This window comes from Pelobates fuscus, chromosome 5 (assembly GCF_036172605.1).
Source record: "Pelobates fuscus isolate aPelFus1 chromosome 5, aPelFus1.pri, whole genome shotgun sequence".
Taxonomy (NCBI): domain Eukaryota; kingdom Metazoa; phylum Chordata; class Amphibia; order Anura; family Pelobatidae; genus Pelobates; species Pelobates fuscus.
The window spans coordinates 139,313,492-139,334,224 of record NC_086321.1 but is presented as its reverse complement, the minus strand read 5'-3'; the positions used below and the strand labels follow the sequence as shown (position 1 = coordinate 139,334,224).

The 20,733-nt window shown below is 36.9% G+C and overlaps 2 protein-coding genes across 19 annotated transcripts in view; both read left to right on the top strand.

The window, feature by feature from the left end:
• STX2 (syntaxin 2) overlaps positions 1–12,009 on the top strand; it is a 92,008-nt gene extending 79,999 nt beyond the window's left edge. The window contains exon 10 of one of the 2 annotated variants that reach the window (XM_063454345.1): positions 7,621–12,009. In XM_063454345.1, the coding sequence (XP_063310415.1) occupies positions 7,621–7,698 (78 nt within the window). In that variant the 3' untranslated portion in view covers positions 7,699–12,009. The remainder of the gene's footprint in view (positions 1–7,620) is intronic. The other variant, XM_063454344.1, reaches the window with a different exon arrangement.
• Positions 12,010–17,598: 5,589 nt separating this feature from the next.
• RIMBP2 (RIMS binding protein 2) overlaps positions 17,599–20,733 on the top strand; it is a 547,982-nt gene continuing 544,847 nt past the window's right edge. For 11 of the 17 annotated variants that reach the window (XM_063454348.1, XM_063454352.1, XM_063454358.1 and 8 more), the window contains exon 1: positions 17,599–17,825. In XM_063454348.1, coding sequence (XP_063310418.1) covers positions 17,772–17,825 — 54 coding nt within the window. In that variant the 5' untranslated portion in view covers positions 17,599–17,771. The remainder of the gene's footprint in view (positions 17,826–20,733) is intronic. The other 6 variants (XM_063454365.1, XM_063454367.1, XM_063454364.1 and 3 more) reach the window with 2 other exon arrangements.

The following is a 20,733-nucleotide window of genomic DNA, read 5'->3' as shown; positions in this document are numbered from 1 at the left end:
AATACAAATACAAATACAAGTAACGTAAAATAAACAAAGTAGAGAGATAAACCGTCTGGTCTTATCCTTTGCCAGACTCGTGTGGGGCGTCTGCATCGGTGCTGCTGGCCCATAAAAAGAAAATGGGTCCATAGCACCGAAGCAAGGTCCCGAACTGGTACCAATTTGGCCTATAGGCCCTGTAATGCATGCATGAGCGTGGCTGCTGGGCTGTCTCGTCACCCTGGCAGACTTGCCCGCTGGTCCGTGAGTTGCTCTTGTGGACTTTCCGCTTTCCGCCTCTGCTATGTCTGGGCAATGTTCTTTCGGGGCATCTCAAACACTCTAGAGACTCCTTGTGTCTGGAAGAGGGGCAGTGAGCCTCTCAGCTCACAAGTGTATGCAAGCCCTGTCTTCGATCACAATTCCCCTTGTCCCCCCCATACCCCCCACTCCCCACCCCAACTCGGCTGGGATCAAGTGTCTGGTAGGTCTGCTGTCTTTAACAATAAAGCTTTGGATCGCCTCTGCCATTTGTCTGGGTGTTTTATCTCAGTTCGGTAGTTTTGTTGCAGAAAGTGAGTTCGTGGATGTGGGCAGGATCTTGAATGGTTCCATCTTTCTCCATGACCAACTTTCAATATATTTTCGCTTGTTCCCTAGATTATTTTTGTTATTTTTGTTTGTGTTTGTTATTTTTTCATTTTTCTTTTTTTTTTTTTTTTTTTTTTTTTTGTTGTATTTTAAATTTTTAAGGTTGTTAATTAATGAGGAGGCTATCATTTGGCATCCGTTGAAGACTTATTGCCTGTTTAAGTACATTCTTGAGAGAGTAATGTCCCATTTTTTTTTTTTTTTTTTAAACGGTGTGTTTCGTATAATACTAACAATTTCGGGGTGCGTTAGGGGGGAGAGAAGGGGGTGATCCGGGGGGGGGGGGGGGAAGGGGGGCATGATCGTCCATTGAGTCTCTGTGTACCTCACCCTTCCAAGGATGCGCGTCCATGCGGGGTAATTCTCAATGGCAGGGAGCAAGATTAAGAGCGGTCAGAGCCGAGGGCCGCCTTCCTCATTCTCCGGCTGTATACCACTCCCTGGGTAACTGCTGTAAGTCCGTCGGGATTGCGGTCTGCCATTGTAGATTTTGCGGGGCCTGTATATCTAGTGCGTGTAGGAAGGCTGTTGCGTCCCCATCAGGCGCCAACATCTTCGGCCGTCCATTTTTGAAGGCCATGAGCTTAAACGGGTGTCCCCATGCATATTTTATGTTGTGGTTTCTGAGCAAGTCCGTGATCGGTCGCCATTCCTTGCGTCTCTGGAGGGTCTCTGGGGCCAGGTCCTGGAATAAGAGAATTTTAGTCCCCTTATAAGAGACTGGGCCTTCCCTGCTGCACTTCATTACGGCTTCTTTTGTTTGAAAGTTTTGGAAGCGCATTATGACATCTCTCGGCTGTCTAGTGTCAATTTTCCTGGCGCCTAGAGCTCTATGTACCCGGTCTAGATGCCATAGTTGGTCGGGGATGTTAGGTGCAAGGGGCTTTAAGATTGCGAGCACTATGTCCTGTAGGCTCCCCTCCCCCTCACCTTCAGGTAGGCCTCTCAGCCTAATGTTATTTCGGCGTGATCGGTTTGCTAGGTCCTCCAGGGCGGCTTCAGCAGCTCTCAGCCTCGTGGTGAGGGAGTTTACCTGGCAGGTAACCTCGTTATGTGCTCTGACGGTGGTCTCCTGCCTCTGCTCCAGGATGGCCGTGCGGTGTCCCAGTGCCGCGATCTCGGCTTTTACTTCTGCCGTGGTCCTATTGATCTCGCCCGCCAGGAAAGATTTTACCTCTAGCAGTTGAGCGATGATCTGGGAGGTGTCCCCTTTCGGTGAGCTGGGACTCCGCGGGGACTCCGGTCGTACCGGTGCCGACGGGGTCTTAGGGCTGTGTCGGCCGCCATCTTGCTGCTCCGGCTGTGCCGCACGGGAGGCCGCGAACATGTCTGCCACAGACGTACCCGTTTCTGTCAGCTTCTTGTTTATTTTCCGCTGGACCCTTCTATCCATGCCGGTGTCCAGGGTGAGTTTTGCGGTGATTCTTGCTCGTTTGTTAGCTTTTGTGTGCTTTGGGGCCTAACGTCGGCGGGAGCTTAGCTTACATGCGACCGCTCGGCTTCGTGGTCAGGCCACGCCCCCCATAAAGTACACTTTCACATGTCCTACACCTTTTTAGCTACTATTGGTAAACTATGCTTTTCCATGGCTATATAAATTATTGCAATCTGTGCATAAAAGTCATACATATCCTAAATAACTTGTAGAGGCTTTCAATCTTTCTATGAAGGAGCCTGTAACAACCACGCAAAAAAACAACCCTGAAGCTTTACTTTCCTAAAACTGTCTTCCAAAAGACTCAATTGGAAAAAAAAAAAAAAAAACACAATAGGGGTCATACTTATTTTAAGACTTTTGGTATAAATAATCTCGCCCAATAAAAAACCACAGTAAAAATATAACGGTATTAGTAAGGCAATGGTAATGCCAGTCACTTACAATAGGTAGAGTCCAAACGCTGCTCTATGTAATAGCCTATACATCCGCACTTTTATCAGGTTAACAAAGATCCTTGAATCCACAGTGTGACTTTAGACAAGCCCTTTGGTCCCGCATGCTAAGGTATCCTTCACAACAGTCTCTCAGTTCCCAGCACATGTATGATGTATCTATTCTGAAGAGAACTAGGGATCGACCGATTATCGGTTTTACCGATATAATCAGCCGATATTCAGTATTTTCTGCAATATCGGTATCGGCCAATTCAGATACCGATATTGCCGATAATACCTCCTAGGACCGCCAGGCTCATTACAAGCCCGGCGGTCCTGGGGGGGCGGGCAGCAAGCGCTTACTCACCTCCCAGCAGCTCCTCCAGCTCCCCAGAGTAAATCTCGCGAGACCCGCGGCCGTCAGAGCGCTCCGCGCGGCACACTGGCCGCGAGACTTACACTGGGGAGCTGGAGGAGCTGCTGGGAGGTGAGTAAACGCTTGCTGCCCGCCGCCCCCACTACTCAGCCAATGCCACTGGACCACCAGGGAATGCCACAGCCCCCCTCCCTGACCAAGTAACAAGCAGGTAGGGGGGACAACAAAAATAAATGATAATAATTAAATATAAAAAAATAATAATTTAATATAAAAATTTAAAAAATAATAATAAAAAATGCCCCCTCACACACACACTCCATTATATACACATACACTACACAAACACACTGTGTATATAATGCAGTGTGTTTGTATAGTGTGTATATATAATGCAGTGTGTTTGTATAGTGTGTGTATATAATGCACACTATACAAACACACTGCATTATATAAACACACTATACAAACACACTGCATTATATAAACACACTATACAAACACACTGCATTATATAAACACACTACACAAACACACTGCATTATATAAACACTGCATTATATACACAGTGTGTTTGTGTAGTGTATTTATATAATGCAGTGTGTGTTTGTGTAGTGTATTTATATAATGCACACTACACAAACACACTGCATTATATACACACACTATATAAACACACACACACTCTGCATTATATAAACACACTACATTCACTATACACACACTACACAAACACACACACTTTGCATTTAGTATATACAGCATTCACTTTACACACACACACACTGCATTCACTTTACGCACACTACCCACACACTACACAAACACTCTGCTTTAATTAAATACACACTACACTAATACACACTGCATCCACTACACACACTAGACAAATACACACTGCATCCACTACACACACTAGACAAATACACACTGCATCCACTACACACACTAGACAAATACACACTGCATCCACTACACACACACACACTGCATCCACAACACACACTGCATCCACTACACACACTACACAAACACACACAGCTCCCCTGTCTAAACACACTGCATTTACCTTTAGAAATTGTTTTTATTTTCCAAAATGGTAAATGTACAGAATATCAGCAAATTATATCGGCTATTTGCCTGAAAGTTCACAGAATATCGGTATCGGCTCTAAAAAATCAATATTGGTTGATCCCTAAAGAGAATCAAGTAAGTGTAAAAATGGACACAATTTATAAAAATAATATAGTGTGCTTACATGTAGGTATATATAGTGGGCTACAGTCTTAAGTAGCTAAACTTCACAGCAAACTCCCTGTTTCTAATCTGTATGTCCACACCTAATCCCGTCTTCAATGACTGGTTTCAATCCGTTAAAATCAGCCCTTCCTCTGATAATTCCTAAATAATTGCTACATATATGCATCCCAAATTTAAAAATTTCTACCTTCTAAGGCGTAATCGTTCCCAGTTTGCAATGAAATAAGACCATAACCTCATTGATAGCAATAAAAAGAGGTTAAATATATATGCTCTCACTTCACTCCAATATTCCAATTACACAAAGCATATATACATTAAAAAATAAATAAATAAAGAAATCATTTGGATTTAAAGGGTTGCTCCAACAATTATAACCTCTTCTGCTTCTAGAAATGGTCATGATGAAAGCATGAAAATGTTGAAAATGTTCAGCTTTTTTATCTTGAAATTCGCTGAGCACAGAGAAATTTCCGAGTTTTTTATGGCTGTATTCTTAGCACTATAGCTCCCTCTGGTAGATCGCCACTGAGCGCAGACTTAGAGCTGCAATGCAAACATTGCAGTTTCTATGGAACTGCAATGTTTTACATTACAGTATTAAGTGCAAAAGTGACAGTGCACTCCGACCACTTCAATAAGCTGGAGTGGTCTGGGTGCCTACAGTGTCCCTTTAAAACGCTATCTTGTAGGTCTACTCTTCTTAAAAAAAAAAAAAAAAAAAAAAAAAGTCTGTCGCCCGTACACACTGCATGCTAGCAACAGATGTAACCAGCTTTTTCATTTGCAGGTGGCATTGTAAGCACACTTGAAATGTGAAATCTTTAGGACTGTGTGCAGGAAGGCTCGTGCACACACAGTCCAATATTTTGCTCATTATTTACACCCTCCCTCTGTCCAGCCCTCAATGCCTTCTAAAATTACCCTTTCACTGCCTCAGTAACTATGGTTCAGCCCTTCATACCACATATTGTCCAGCTTCCTAAGCATGCGTTCCAGGTCCAACACACAGTTACATCTAAAGAGGGAATTCCCCTAAACATCATGTAGTACACCAATGTATATGATTGTCATTACCCCAATATGTGGGCTACATTTCCCATGTTGCTGTCATAACATCTGCAGTGATCGATATTCTAGGTCAGGGGTAGGCAACCCTTGTCATGCTTTTACAGCCATAATGCTGCTAAAGTCTCAGAGGAGATGTAGTCCACAACATCTGCAGTGCCTAAGGTTCCCTACCCCTGTGCTAGGTTTTCTCCAAAACTTCTGTATGGACACTAGGAATTTGAGAAGATTATGCTATTTTCCTTGTATGGGTAATTAGACATCCAGTCACATTTCATGTTAATGCAGAGGAAAATATTATTAACACCTTAAGGACGGCGGGCGTGCTATGCTGTCCTTGGGGACCTGTCTCTAAACGCCGGCGGGCGGCATAGCACGTCCACGTTGTCCTATGCACTTATCTGCTCGCCGGCGATCGCGATGGGGGGGCTTGCCTGGCATCCCAGGGAGTACCCCTGCTGCGGATCAGGCCCTCCTGGGCCATGTGATCGCGAGGACCTCACGATCACATGGACGATATAGCTGTCCATAGCAGTGCCAGCAGGGGGAGTGCCTGGAATGACAGGTAGTCCCCCTGCTGCCTGTCATAAAGTTTAAAAACAGTTTGAAAATAAATAAATAACAAATAAATAATAAATAACAAATAATATATATACACATCATTAAGTGTATTTTAATATTAATATATGTATATTAATATCAAAATACACGTTTAATGATATTAGTTTAATATATATATATATATAATAAATATATAAATACGTTAAAAATGAAAAATAAAAAATGTGTAATTTCTTTCTAACTGTATTTTGATATTAAAATATATATAGATATCAAAATACTTAGAACGACATAATATATATATCAAATATATATGTAAATATTGAGATCTATATATTTTAATTCTACTTATATATATATGTAATATTTTTACATAATTAAGTCATTTTATTATAATTTGCTAGCACTATATTTAACCCTGTAACTTTCCAAGACACCATAAAACCTGTACATGGGGAGACTTCGCTGAACACAAATATTGGCGTTTCAAAACGGTAAAATGTATTACAACGATGATATCAGTGAAAGTTAAATTTTTTTGCATTTTTCACACACAAACGGCACTTGCACTGACGATATATTTGTTGTGATACGTTTTACGGTTTTGAAACACTAATATTTGTGTTTCGCGCAGTCTCTGGAGTATAACAGTACCCCTCGTACAGGTTTTATGGTGTTTTCAAAAGTTACAGAGTCAAATATAAGGCTTGCGTTTCAGTTTTTTCACATTGAAATTCGCCAGATTGGTTACGTTGCCTTTGAGACCTTATGGTAGCCCAGGAATGAGAATTACCCCCATGATGGCATGCCATTTGCAAAAGTAGACAATCCAAGGTATTGCAAATGGGGTATGTCCAGTCTTTTTAGTAGCTACTTAGTCACAAACACTGGCCAAAATTGGCATTCAAATTAGTTTTTTGCATTTTTCACACAGTCAGTCACAAACACTGGCCAAAGTTAGCGTTAATAATTGGCTAGCTATTAAAAAAGACTGGACATACCCCATTTGCAAAACCTTGGGTTGTCTACTATTGCAAGTAGTATGCCATCATGGGGGTAATTCTCATTCCTGGGCTACCATACGGTCTCAAAGGTAACGTAACCAATCTGACGAATTTCAATGTGAAAAAGCTGGAAAATGTAACATGCTATATTTGACCCTGTAACTTCCCAAAACACCATATAACCTGTACATATGGGGTACTGTTTTACACGTGAGACATCGCTGAATACAAATATGTGTATTTTATTGCAGTAAAAGCTAACAGTATTATGACATTCACAGTTAAAATGTCATGCAGAACTAAAAAAAAATAACATTTCTTAATTTCTCACATTTTTTAAAAATATTTTATTCATCTTAAATTATGTTTCATAGCTAAATATTTGATATTAAATGAAAGCCCTATTTCTCCTGAATAAAATATGTAATTAGTGTGGGTGCACTTAATATGAAAGAGGTGAATTACGGTTGAACAGACATATAATTAAATTCCAAGTTTTGTTTACGTTTTATGTTGATCAAAACGTGTACATTTGGCTCAGTCTTTTAGGGGGGTTAAGGAAGGTATAAAATAATGTTTATATATAAACTTTGTAAGGGATACGTTGTACTTGGATTAAAAAAAACAAACAAAAAAGTAACCTTACTAGTGCCTGCTTATTAATTGTTGCTGCTGTAAAATACTAAGGCGGTTTTCTATTTTCATCTCATAGGTTTGATGTTCAGAATTATTTTAACTAATGCAGTCTTCAATATAGTTCATGAATATGTTTTGGAATATTAAAGAATTACTAGAATTTTTTTTTTTTTTTTAAAGTCTAATATTTTTTTCCCCCTTGTTTTTCAGAAAATGATCTTCATAATTATCTGTGTAGTCATCTTGCTGTTAATACTTATAATCATCCTTGCAACCACATTGACCTAGTGAGCACATCTGAAGATTGATCAGCCAGACCACCACTTTTTAAGGCTTCATCTTGTTCTAACCTGTTAAAACCAGGGAATAGAATGTTGTTTACAAATGCATACCAAATGTTAATCCTATGTAGGTCCCTCTGAGAAGGGTACGTGAGTACTGTGTGCAACAAGAGCATTCAATATATTTATTAGCCCTGGTTAATGGGCTGCTTTATAACATTACGCAGGAAGTGAGTATCAATAACAGATAATGTGAAAATTGTTTAGTTTGACCTATTATGCAATATTTTATTATTGTAAGGGCTGCATCCTACTTGTTAAAGTCTGTTCTTTGGCATGGCACAACATATTTGACATTCTATCTGGTCTTTAAGATTAAAGGATATGTTTGGGGTTTTCTTTATTTTGTACTGTAATCACCATGGAAACACACATGCTGCTTCATTCAGTGTTAATCTTTGTAGCTAGCATCATTAAAACGTAAACTTTTTTTATTTTTTATCTTTTACAGTCAAATACTTATTTTATTTATTTTTTATTTTAATTGGTTACCCACTAGAAGTATAAATGACAACACTACCTTCGGGTCAGAATTGTCCTTTAATTTGTGCACTGTAATATTAAAATTTAAGATTTTTTACTTGGTGCTTGCATCTTCCTCATCAAAGAAACCACCAAGTCACATGCCAAGCATTGTGAGCTACCATTTGTGAGATTATTGGAGTAAACTGTTGTGTTAGAACACAATGTATTTTAACTAAATGGCATCTACAAAGTTTTTTTCCAATTTTCTTTCCTTTGGTATACTTACATCCTTTTGGTCAGGAGAATTACTAAATACCACCTAGGTGGATTTTATGTTTTGTTTCACCTGTCACACCTTTGTTTGTGTATTTTGTCTTGTTTTTTATTTATTTTTCATAATATATACATATATCAGGATATGTGAAACTGAAAACACTACTTCATGCGAAAGCAGTTCTCTGCATGGTGACTATCCTTGATCAATAACAGTAAAGTCAAATGCATATTAAGTGTAATTCACATTTGACCCTCCTCTTTTGCGAAGGGAAAAATGCTTCATTTTTTCAACATTGCATCCTAATGGTCCTTAGATTTCAAATTCATACATTTTATCTTTTGTGTTTGCCAAAGGTTGTAACTATCAAATACTAAAATGTTTGTTTTTGTTTTTCTTTCAAGTATGTTTATTTTCTTTATAGCTGAACATTGTGTGCAAGTTTTGTATTTTGTCATGAGCTAAATAACTTATCCAGACACTCAGCTTTTCATTGCATTCATTGTTACCTGAATCCCCAGAAATCTTCCCACCAATGGATATATTTACAAAGGGTTGGATATCGTAACAATTTCATAAACCTTATGGTACTTTTAATTCTGATTTGTAAAGGATAGAATGTTATGGAAATTTTGAGCAAATATTAATTCTCTTGTCTACAAGAACATTTTTTATTTTTTTTTACGATTTCTTTTCTAATCTGTCACTTTCCAAATTGTATAGGACCTACCTACTTCCACACTCCACTGCCTTTGAGACATCTGGAATTATAAACCTGATATTTGTGCACAATTTATTCAAGCCTCTGTAATTTGCAGTGAATGCTATGTAAAGATTATTCTGGCATTCACATAATGTGATCAGAAAGCATGGGATATGATGATGCACTGATAAAGCACATCTCTCTTAAAGTTATTATGTGTTAATGCTCAATATTTCATATTTGTAGTTCTTTACATTAATGTGGATTTTTTTTTGTAATGCATGTATTTTTTTTAATGTTAACCTTTTTTGTTTTCATTTTAACCCTCCTGGATCATCATGATGACACTGCCTTACCCTGGTGCCTATGGGGTTTAAGTTCCTTATTTTTATATTAAATATGCATAGTTATTCTAAACCAGATGTAGGTTGAATGGGACCAGTAAAACAAAGCTATATTGTACCTACCTGTCCTTCTAATTTTCTAGGGTAGTTTCAAAATTGTATGCAGACCTGTCGAACTGCCCAAGTCCATTGTAAATGTAACTCTTAAGTAGCATATCTTTAAGTTTATAAATATCTCAAATGTTTTTATATGAAGGATTTCCAAGTTGTATTTACTATTTTAACACTTTTGTCAATGTCATTACCTCTTATGACCGTATCTTTTTACTAATGTTATAGGACCATAGTTGGTGTCTTCTATCAAACACTGTCAAAGGATGGCTTCTTTTAGGTGAAAGATTGGTATTTAACACACAGCTCTGCTCTTTTCACCAGTCTGTGCACACTTTATCGTTATCCACAGATAAAGTCAGTTTTATTTTTTTTCCACTAGACCTTGCTGTAGGCTATCTCTGCCCACCACTATCATGTTCAACTACTCCCTTTTAAAAACTGTTAAAAAACAAAAAAAAGGCAAGTTTTAAGTTAGAGTTGTTAGTATCTATACTAGAAGTACAGTACAGTCCACTGAGGTGTTCTGTTTTCACATGGGTGTTCCTCCATTGATTGCTGCAGTACTATATACAAGGGATTGGCTGGGGCCAATGAAAGATGTCTTTATGGCTCTAAAGTTGTTTTTGATAGAATTACTTAATTTTAATGCCACATTTTTAGCTCTATCCTAACAAACTGAAGCATTCATAGCACCGTTATTTCTCTATACTGCTGATGCAGATGCTCTTTGTGAAAGTCCCCTTTTACAGGTGCCTGTATAGTACAAAAGTGCCTTTAGCTGTTCTTGTTTTGCCGTGTTAAGGTTTTATTGAGCAGTAATGAAATATTACTGAATTTGCTACAGACACCTTTGTGTTTGTGTTTTATTTTTATTTTTTTTATTGTGAGGTGCTTCTTTAGATTGTATTTGATATCCAAGTTATCCATGTGAGAACATTAGTCATCTCACCCATGCCATTTATAATAGTGTGGCATTAATGTCCTGTGTAAGAATGAACTCAACATTCAACAGCCCTCCAGAAAGAAAGCTAATATTTTCTACAAACCAAACAAAAATAAAAACTCATCAATACCTTGTTTTTGCAATTCTATCATTCTGAAGGACATCACACAGTGATGTTGAAGCTAGAGGGTTTCTGAGTTGGTTTATATTTCAGATTTTATAAACCACCATTAAAGGAATGTTACAAACTCCTAAAGATGAGAGCGTTTTGCTCTTGCTCAAAGTGGAAGTGAGGGTTCCTCATAGAGCATCATTGGTATTAATACTTCTCTATAAATGGTATTTTATGAGAAGCATTGCATTGGCTTGGGAGATTAATCCATCTCACCACTGAATTACTTGTAACTTAGTTTATATTGTAGAGCCCCAATAGAACATGAAGTTACCATTAAACAATTCTTATGTTAACCTAGCCCCATGCCCTTCCCCCATCAGGTTGTCTCCTACCTTGATCAACTACAAAAATTGTCCTCCATTATTTTGGCACTTTTCCATTTCCATTATTGAATTGTATGTTTCAACAAACATACACACATGCACTACTAGCCTGAGGCCCCCTGAGAGAGTAAAAAAGTAACATTTTGCTTTGTAGTTGTGAAAATAATGTCTGGTTTTGTATACTCTGTAAAACATATTGACTATTTTGTCGATTTGAAATGTATGAAATTTGGCTTTTAAGATATGGAAAGAATCAGTCTTTTCTGATGTAACTTTGTTGATTTCCTTGTAACCTTTCAATGCCAAAAATGTCTAGCAGTGTACATAGTTGTGTGGTTTAAATAGCAGGTCCTAAATTAAGACTGCTGCCATACAATGTACTGTACCAGCTTAAAAACAATTTAATAAAACCTAACATTCCTTCAACTATTTTCCTAATATATTAAATATTTTTTTAAGCAATATTGGTTTTTACATTGTATCTACTATATTTTATTTGTAGCATTTCTCAGAATGCACATGATTTTTTTTTTTTAGATTGCTTGTTTGCTATGAACCTAAGAACAAAAGACTGCTATATCCTTTATTACTTTGTAATGTAAATGTTAAATAGCAGTGTTTCATGCCAGATAGTGGATTGCACAGGTTCCAGTTTCTGAGTAGTTGAAGAAATGCAAGCTCTTTTCACATGTACTAAAGCTATGTATAATATGTTTAATGTGCCTTTTTTAGTCCAACTTCTCTGGTTGTACATTGTTGTACTACACTCACATGTTTTTACAAAATTGTATACACCTAGTAATGATGTAATGCTTCTTTTTGTGACACTAAAAGATCTGTGAATAGTAGAGGGAATCCTTTTATGTCTATAACATGTACTAATAACATTTTCCAAATAAAATGCACTTTATCTGTGATGTCTGTCTCAAGTTCTTTTATGTAAAAGAATATAAGAATATTAAAGAATGTTTGACAGAAGGTATATATTACTCAAACATTTAAAGTCTGAGTCAGCTAGAATTGACTTTGCAGTATGTGAGTGACATTATCTAGATTATATATGTGACTTAAAGTTCTTACACAACACCATATACTTTGATTTTATCCATTTTAGATTCTGGTGCTATATTCTGCTAAGGGTAATAATATTGCCCATTTGTATATTTCTAGTGAGGGAATTTTTGCACTTGCACCTGCACATTTCTTTTGTTGTTTGTACTATATTTGTTGTGGGGAGTGACCTTGACAGTAGGTGTTTGTAGTGCACTTAAGACCCACAGGGATTGGCATTCTATCACTGTACACTTCCCTTTGTTATTGGTCTGTTATTTACATACTGTATATATCATCACCAGTAGAAGAATTATCTTTGTGTTAGTAGTCTGCAGAAACCTTAAAGGATCACTATAGGGTCAGGAACACAAACATGTATTCCTGACCATATAGTGTTAACACCACCATCTGGGCCTCTCATGCCTCCATAAACATAGTAAAAATCTTACTTTATTCAAGGCAGAAGCTGTAACTCTGCATGCTGTTTTAAAAAAAAAACAAGCAGTCTGCTGACATCATCAGAAGTGGTAGCCTGATCCAATCACAATGCTTACCAATAGGATTGGCTGAGACTGACAAAGAGGCAGATCAGGGGCAGAGCCAGCATGATTCAAACACAGCCCTGGCCACTCAGCATCTCCTCATACAGATGAATTGAATCAATTAATCTCTATGAGGAAAGTTTAGTGTCTGCATGCAGAGTGAGGAGACACTGAATGTTTGGATGCATTTTAAGCAGCCATGACCCAAGAAGGATCTCTAACAGCCATCTAAGGAGTTGCCAGTGAAGTTATCACTAGGCTGTAATGTAAACACTGCATTTTCTCTGAAAAGACAGTGTTTACAGCAAAAAGCCTGAAGGTAATGATTCTACTCAACAGAACAAATTCAATTAGCTGTGACTATAGTATCTCTTTAAAATATCTAAGCACTCTAAACATTTAATTGTGCTGTATTGGTTATGGTGCCAGGAATATGGTGTAGACAAACCTTTCAAAAGATATGTCACTTTGTTCCTGAGGCGCCTTCAGTCTTGCCCCTTCTTCAGATATTACTAAAGCAGAAGTCCCTTAATCAGCATTGGTGGTATCAATAAAGCCAGCTGCAAAATTCATTGGCTGAGATCATTCCAAAAACCAAAGGTTACAGTGCACCTATATCATTAGGGTTGATCTGCACTCCATTCTATTGGGTAACCCACACAGTGTTCTGTATCAAGCATAGGTTTGATCTATCTCAGGAAGTATTACTTTACTGAGAGTGTAGTGGATGCATGTTTCTATTAGTCTTAAATTAGAGGGACAAAGGTTTAAAAATAATATCAGGAAGAAATACTTTACTGAGAGGGTAGTGGATGCATGGAATAGCCTTCCAGCTGAAGTGGTAGAGGTTAACACTGTAAAGGAGTTTAGGCATGCGTGGGATAGGCACAAGGCTATCCTAACTATAAGATAAGGCCAGGGACTAATGAAAGTATTTAGAAAATTGGGCAGACTAGATGGTTCTATGTTTCTATGTATCTAATTTGAAAGGGGAACTTATGCATATGAAGAGGACAACAGACAAGAATCTCCCAAGGAAAGTGTCAAACCATTCAAAACCAGTTTACCTTGGAAAGGGACATTGTGATTTTTTTTTTTTTAAGTCTTTATTAAATTGTTTAACAAATTACATTTATACAAAAGGTTGCAAAACATTCATATACACAAACCAACACAGACAATCCCAACCCTTTACGAGAGATCTCAAATCTAACCGTCCCGTTATCACACTTCAATTGTTATTGATATTACATTTTTCTTATTTTTTTTTTATCCCAGCTGTCCCAAAGGCTCGAGTTGTTATTCAGGCTTTTGCAGTGGTCCTTCTCCATTTTAAGTTGGTAAACCAGTTGTGAAACTATTTGTTTAATGGAATAAGGATTACCTCCCTTCCAATTTCTTGCTATCACTATTATACAAGCCATTAAACAATGTATAATTAAGAATTGTTCTATTTTGTTTAGTTTTGGCCACTGACAATGTAATAACATTATTTCAGGTTTTAAAATATTTTAACATCACACAATGTATGAATAATATATTGAGCCCACTGCCATACCACAAACCCTTTTTTACATGGCCACCACATATGAATGTAGTTCCCTTTTTCCTCTCTACATTTCCAACATTTAGCTTAGTACCCGTGGCAAATTTTGATATTTTATTTGGTGTCACGTACCATAAGTTAGCCATCTTAAAATGTGTTTCTATTAATACAAGAGAATGTACATGTTTATTGATTTTTTGGAAAGTGGATGTCAATTGCTTTAATTCTATTTTTGTTTTTAAGTCAATATTCCATTTTTTAATGGCGGTGGGAATTTCAAAATGTTATAATTTCTCTAACAAACAGGATCAGCATTTAGTTGTGCTGTGTCCAATACGTCTATCAATCGTCTGATATTGTTGTTTGTCATTCTATCCAGAACAAAGCCTGTTTGATCAGGGTGGATTAGGTGACTCATAACTACTTTCAGTCTACCGGCTATAATGGAGGAAAATAACTCAATATCTACATTTATTAACGAGATTGGACGATAGCTTTGGACTTTAGTTGGGTCTTTCCCCGGTTTCAATATGGGAAGAATGTTTGCTTTCAGCATTTCGTTTGGAAATCTGCCTTTTTTAACTGCCGTATTAAAAGTGTTTTTTAGGTAACCTGCTAATTGAGTTTTGATTTGTTTGTAAAATTTATTCCCAAAACCGTCTGGACCTGGAGTTTTGTAGTTTTCTAGCCTATCTATTGCTCTGTTAATCTCTTCCTCCGTGATCTCTTTATTGAAATTATTTGCTTGAATTTCTGTTATTTTATTCAATTTAGCTGATTTAATATAATATTTTATTATTTCTGGAGGAGTAGTTTTTGAAAGACTATGTAAATTGGCATAATACTCATTGAAGTTTTTCCCTATATCTTCCGGAAGAAGGGAGATGGTATCGTTATTTTTATTTTATCAACCTGATTAATTGTTTCTTTTTTTTTTTAGCATGTTGGACATTATTTTGTCAGCTCTGTTGAAATTATAATATCTAATTTTTTAAGTTTAGACCTATTTATTCTATTTTTTTTTCACAAATCTTTTCTTGGATCTCTGCTTTAATGTTCGCTATTTTTATCTGATTTTTTTTACATGGATTTGTGTTATTTTTCTTTAAGTTATAAAATTGAATATGGAGATCTTGTAGGTTAGCGCCATTCTTTTTATTCCTTAATTTCTTTGGCATTATACAGTGTCCTCTTTGTACTGCTTTGTATGTACACCATAAGGTGTCGTTATCTACTTATCTATTATTTTCTTGAAAGTAAAGCATAGTCGTTCTGTCTATATGTTCCCTATATTTCTTATTTATTAGTAAAGCATCATCCAGCCTCCACGTTATATTATTGTTACTTCTTAATTTATTATTGTGTAGTTCCAGATACACACTGTCATGATCTGACCATATTACTGGTTTAATTTCTATTTTATGGGTTCTATCTATCAGTTTTAATTCTCCAAAAATAAAATCTATTCTAGAGTAAGAATCGTGAGGCCAGGAATAAAACGTAAATTCTTTAACAGCAGGATTATTCAGTCTCCATAAATCAAATAATCCTTCTCTTTTCAACAAATTATTAAAAGTTCTTGCATTTTTTTGAACTTGCTTGTCCTAGGGAATTTGCCTTTCCGAGAACTGATCTATTAGGGGGTCCTGTGTGCTATTAAAGTCCCCAGCATAAATCTTTAGGCCTGCTCCGTCTTTTTCAACACTATTTAAGACTTTTCTAAATAGGCCCATAGGATTTTTGTTGGGCAAATAAAGATTAACTACAGTAAACAATTCATCATTAATTGTGCAGACAAGAATAATAAATCTTCCTTCCGGATCTAGTTCTGTGAATTTTACATTAATTTTTAGATCTTTAGAAAAAAAATATTGCAACTCCTCCTCTTTTACCCTCCTCTCTAGAAGCACATATTTTTAAGGGAAAGAATCTACTGACCCATCTATTTTCATGTTGTTTACGCCAGTGTGTCTCTTGAACCATAGCAATTTGGACTGTTTCCTTTTTCAAATAGTCTTGATAGGCACGTCTTTTTTTGTAGGATATTTAATCCTTGAATGTTTGTTGTTTTCAATTTAACCATTGTCTAATATATTCTTGGGCAGTTTGATGAACTCTCGTAAACAATTAAATGAACCAACACAAGTATACCTACATAAAACATCTTCTAGTGCACTCACTAGATAAAACATACGCTCATACATTCTAAAGACTCTAAAGAGAGTCAAAAACCAATCTACTAGGTGGGTCTTGTTGCGCACTCTTCAACCCTTATGAGGTTACGGCAGTGGAGGCTAAGGCTCGTACAAGGGAAAAGTAAGGTCCAGCTCTAATTTCCCTATATTTTTAAACATGTTAAAGAACTTTATACTACTATCATTAAACACCTCATTTTCATTTCAAAATCAAGTGATCTGTTTTTGTTTATATAGGATTGCTATACATTCTTATTATCCTTTTTTTTTTTATATATATTATATATCTCAAAGCTCCCTATTTCTTACTCATATCTAAAACTTTGACCAATCCGACATATCTCGGACCTTTCTTTAATAATTAATGGACACCAAACAGCAGAGAAAGAAAAAAAAAAAACACTTAGCGATATATATATTTCAAATGTATATGACTATTTTCGTTAACTCACAAACGTGTACTTGTCTATAGTGCCATTAATATTTGTAACCTGCTAATCAACTCTCAAACATTTCTGTCCTTTTTTATTTTTATTACTTTCCTAAGTCTTTAGTGTTTTTACGAAGTACTAACCTATAGATGCCTTCCTTTTTTTTCACTATTAAGTTATTGAATTGTGACACACCTCATAAAATTTAATGTTCTCTTAACCTGTTGTGCTATGTATAAAACACTAATTACTTAACTTCTTCACCCTGTTTTATTAAGTGTCTGTTAACTATTCAAGAGAAAAAAAAGTTACCATTTAACAATATATATCAATATATATATTTACAATTTGTACACAACTATATGCATAAACTCCATAGCCATGTGATTATCTATAGTGGCATTAATATTTGTGAGTAATCACTTTTCACTCCAAACTTGTAAAACTTTTTACTCTAATTTATTCCCCTGAACCTTTAGTGTATTTACTAGATAGCGTTTTCACTTTTGCACTGGTACATAACCGTATTTATAATTAAAAGCAGTCTGGCATAGAAAATGTCAATTATTTTTGCCAATATTATGTATAAATTCCTGAAATAATGGGCCATGGTTGCTACTCGTCTGGTTCATGGTTTGCAGTTTAGCTGCATCAGTATCCTCTGCCTTATTTACAAGCCTCATAAGCTAGGCTAAAATTAGATCTGGCACAGTGCCTCTCACACAGTCAGTGGGTCAAACCTCGCACCTGTGGAGTAGCTCAATCCTGTGTCATTTCAAGTGACTGGGACTTAAGTCCTGTAGCACAAGTCACATGTTAAATCTGTAAAGCCAATACATATTTAGTACAAATTGTAGTGTATAGAAAAATCAGCTGATAGAGTAACTTAAATTTCTCTTTGGAATAAAAGAAATGGAAGCAAGTTCCAAAATATCAACTGTACGCAATGAAGATGCCAAAGATGCGGTGAGTAAATACTTAATTAACCATTCCTGAAAATCTAAGCCATGTTTAACCCCTTAAGGACACATGACATGTGTGACATGTCATGATTCCCTTTTATTACAGAAGTTTGGTCCTTAAGGGGTTAAATCCAAGAGTTTAACTTTTGCATAAGCGTTTTGTGTATTCCTAACCAGCTCGCTGGAGAAAAATTTACGAACTGAAATTGTTTTTGGTCTGTTCCATATATTAGGATGAGTCAGGATTTGCAATATAGTTTTATTTTTGATGATTGAATTTGCATGTCATCTCATAACTGTTTTAAATTACAATCATTTTCTTAAGGTCTGAGTGTTACGTTTTAGCTTGAAGTCTGCACTTTAGCACTGGTGCCTCAACTGGGAATGACTCTACTCTATTGAAAAGCTTGTTAATATATAATACAGATGAATCATTAAACGTGGGGGGGTTAACATGGATGCAAAACAGAAACTGGACAATATTAATATTAAATTAACATGCATGCAAAACAGAAACTGGACAATATTAATATTAAATTAACATGCATGCAAAACAGAAACTGGACAATACTGTTTTTGTTTTCCATGTATGTTAACCTATTCCCGACTAGGTTTGAGCAAATTCCATTGTATCTTGACAGTACGGTCATTGGAGTTTAATCCTCATGGATAGTAATGGGAAGCTTTAAAAGTGTACTATCCCGTGTACGAACATTGATGTCAATGGAAGGGATTAGTTAAAGGGACACTATAATAAGATCATACAGCCTCTCTACAAACCTCTTGGGGAAAAAAGTGGTTAGGGCTGCATAAACAGATTTAAGACAGAAGGGCAAACTGCAGACCTCATGGGCACAGCAAACCAATTGGTACCTGGATATTGAGATCTAGTGCAAAGAAGAAAATTTACGATTAAAGGCACTGGTGGGTTGGAGGGGAGAGTTATAATCAAAGTGTTATTCCAAGCACCAGGATCTTTTCAGTGATTCCAAATGGTCATGGTGGTTGAGTCAGTAAGTGCAGCATTTGTAACTCTACCTCTAGCAGCATCATCACCAACCACCAGCCTGAACTTTTGTTTCAAATCCAGGGAACTGCTGGAATCATATCCACTACAGCAGGCTGTAGTAGTTATGTTGCCTCAAGTAACTTTTTTTAAGATACAAGGGGCAAACGCAATAGAAGACTGAAGAGAGAGACACTAGTGCTTTCACTGTAGGCAAACTCCTATCACCTTTAACCCTGAACATGTAATATTGCCGTTTTTATAAACTGCAATAATTACCTGCTAGGGTTAACTCCTCCACTAGTGGTTGTCTACCAGACAGCCACTAGAGGAACTTCCGGGTGCTAAGACGACTTTTGGTTGTCTAAATGACGCTGGACTTCCTCACACTATGCATGAGGACTTACAGCGTCGGCGGAATCCCCACAGGAAAGCATTAAATAATGCTTTCCTATAGGGCGATCCTAATGCGAGCGCAGCCATTACTGTGCGTGCACATTTGGTCTCCCCCGCCAGCTGACGTAAGCTGAGCCAGCACTGAGGGACATCGGCGCTGGACCCAGGTAAGTGACAGAAGGGGTTATTAGCCCCTTCTGCACCACAGGAGTGGGTCTTGACAGAAGTGGAAGCTTGTTTGTTTTCCTGGCACTATAGTTTCCATTTAAGTAGTTTTCGTGCCTGGAATTTCTGAAATTGTCACTTTTTTAAACTTTTTTTTATTTATTATTACGTAGATTTAATTCCTAATGTATATTACATTAGGTAGTTATCTTACCTAAAGTCAATCTGCCATCCACATATGCATATTTGGATGGCATCTACCTGGAAGAGGGTGTTTGAAGGTGGATGGGGGGTGAGTTGCTGACCCCTTACCACTCCACCAGTGAGTCGCTGACATCCCAGTTAATGGGAAAACAGTGAGAAAAACTGGAGTGTTATTTTAAATGAGCAGTACACAATCAAACGTGGCCACCGAATGTCAAATAAGAACCACTGAAAAATGGCATTGTAAAGTTTAGACATTTTCATAAGTGTGTCCTGGTAAACTAGCTCGATATATAAATATTTAATTGGTAAGATGTATTCTTCATAACATTTAAGATGTATTATCTATAAGTATTTATTAGAAGTAAACAAAAAAAAAAGTAATGAATTGAATTATAATACTAACAAATTAAGCACAGTGATCAGACATCTGTACTGAAAATGCCATGGCTACTTTCCATGTGGAGTGTGTGCTGCCCTTTGTTAGTTTGTTTTTTTTGGGGGGGGTTTGTTGTAAATTTTGATTTTTCTTGTGCTTCAGAGTAACAAACAATCTTGCACTGCCTTGACAGCAATGGCAAGATAATTAGTATACACATTTCAACAGTAAAGGGCAGACAAGTATACAGCACATTTTTGTTTTAGTGTAATTTTGATAACCACAAATATGCCTGGCTAGACAATTTACGCTAAACAGTAGTGGAGTAACTGGCATGAATAGGTGCCTGAAAGTAAGTGTGAAATAAAATAGGTGCCAGTAGGAATACTGTAGGTTAGGCATTCGTAGGAAAACCGGCATAATATATATGGTTCGGTACATGCTTGGGCTAATAAGTAGCAAGGACTAGGTCAATCAGGTTAGATAGTACAGTCTGCACAAGTGTTAGAAGAGATTGCTTGTTCATTTTCCAAGGTCCAGCTTTAGTAAGTATCTTTGGTAAGTAGCAAATCAGTCTTATAATACTTAGTGTGAGAGATAAGTGTACTATGCAGGTTAAATAGGCCACCAAGACGCAGCAAACTGTGACCCTTTCTACACATGTAAAGCTACGCAAGGTAAGTTAAACAATAAAGCAAAAATAATACAATAAGAATACTTTGAGTGTCCACATGTATGAGGGATGCAATGGTTGGTAGTCGC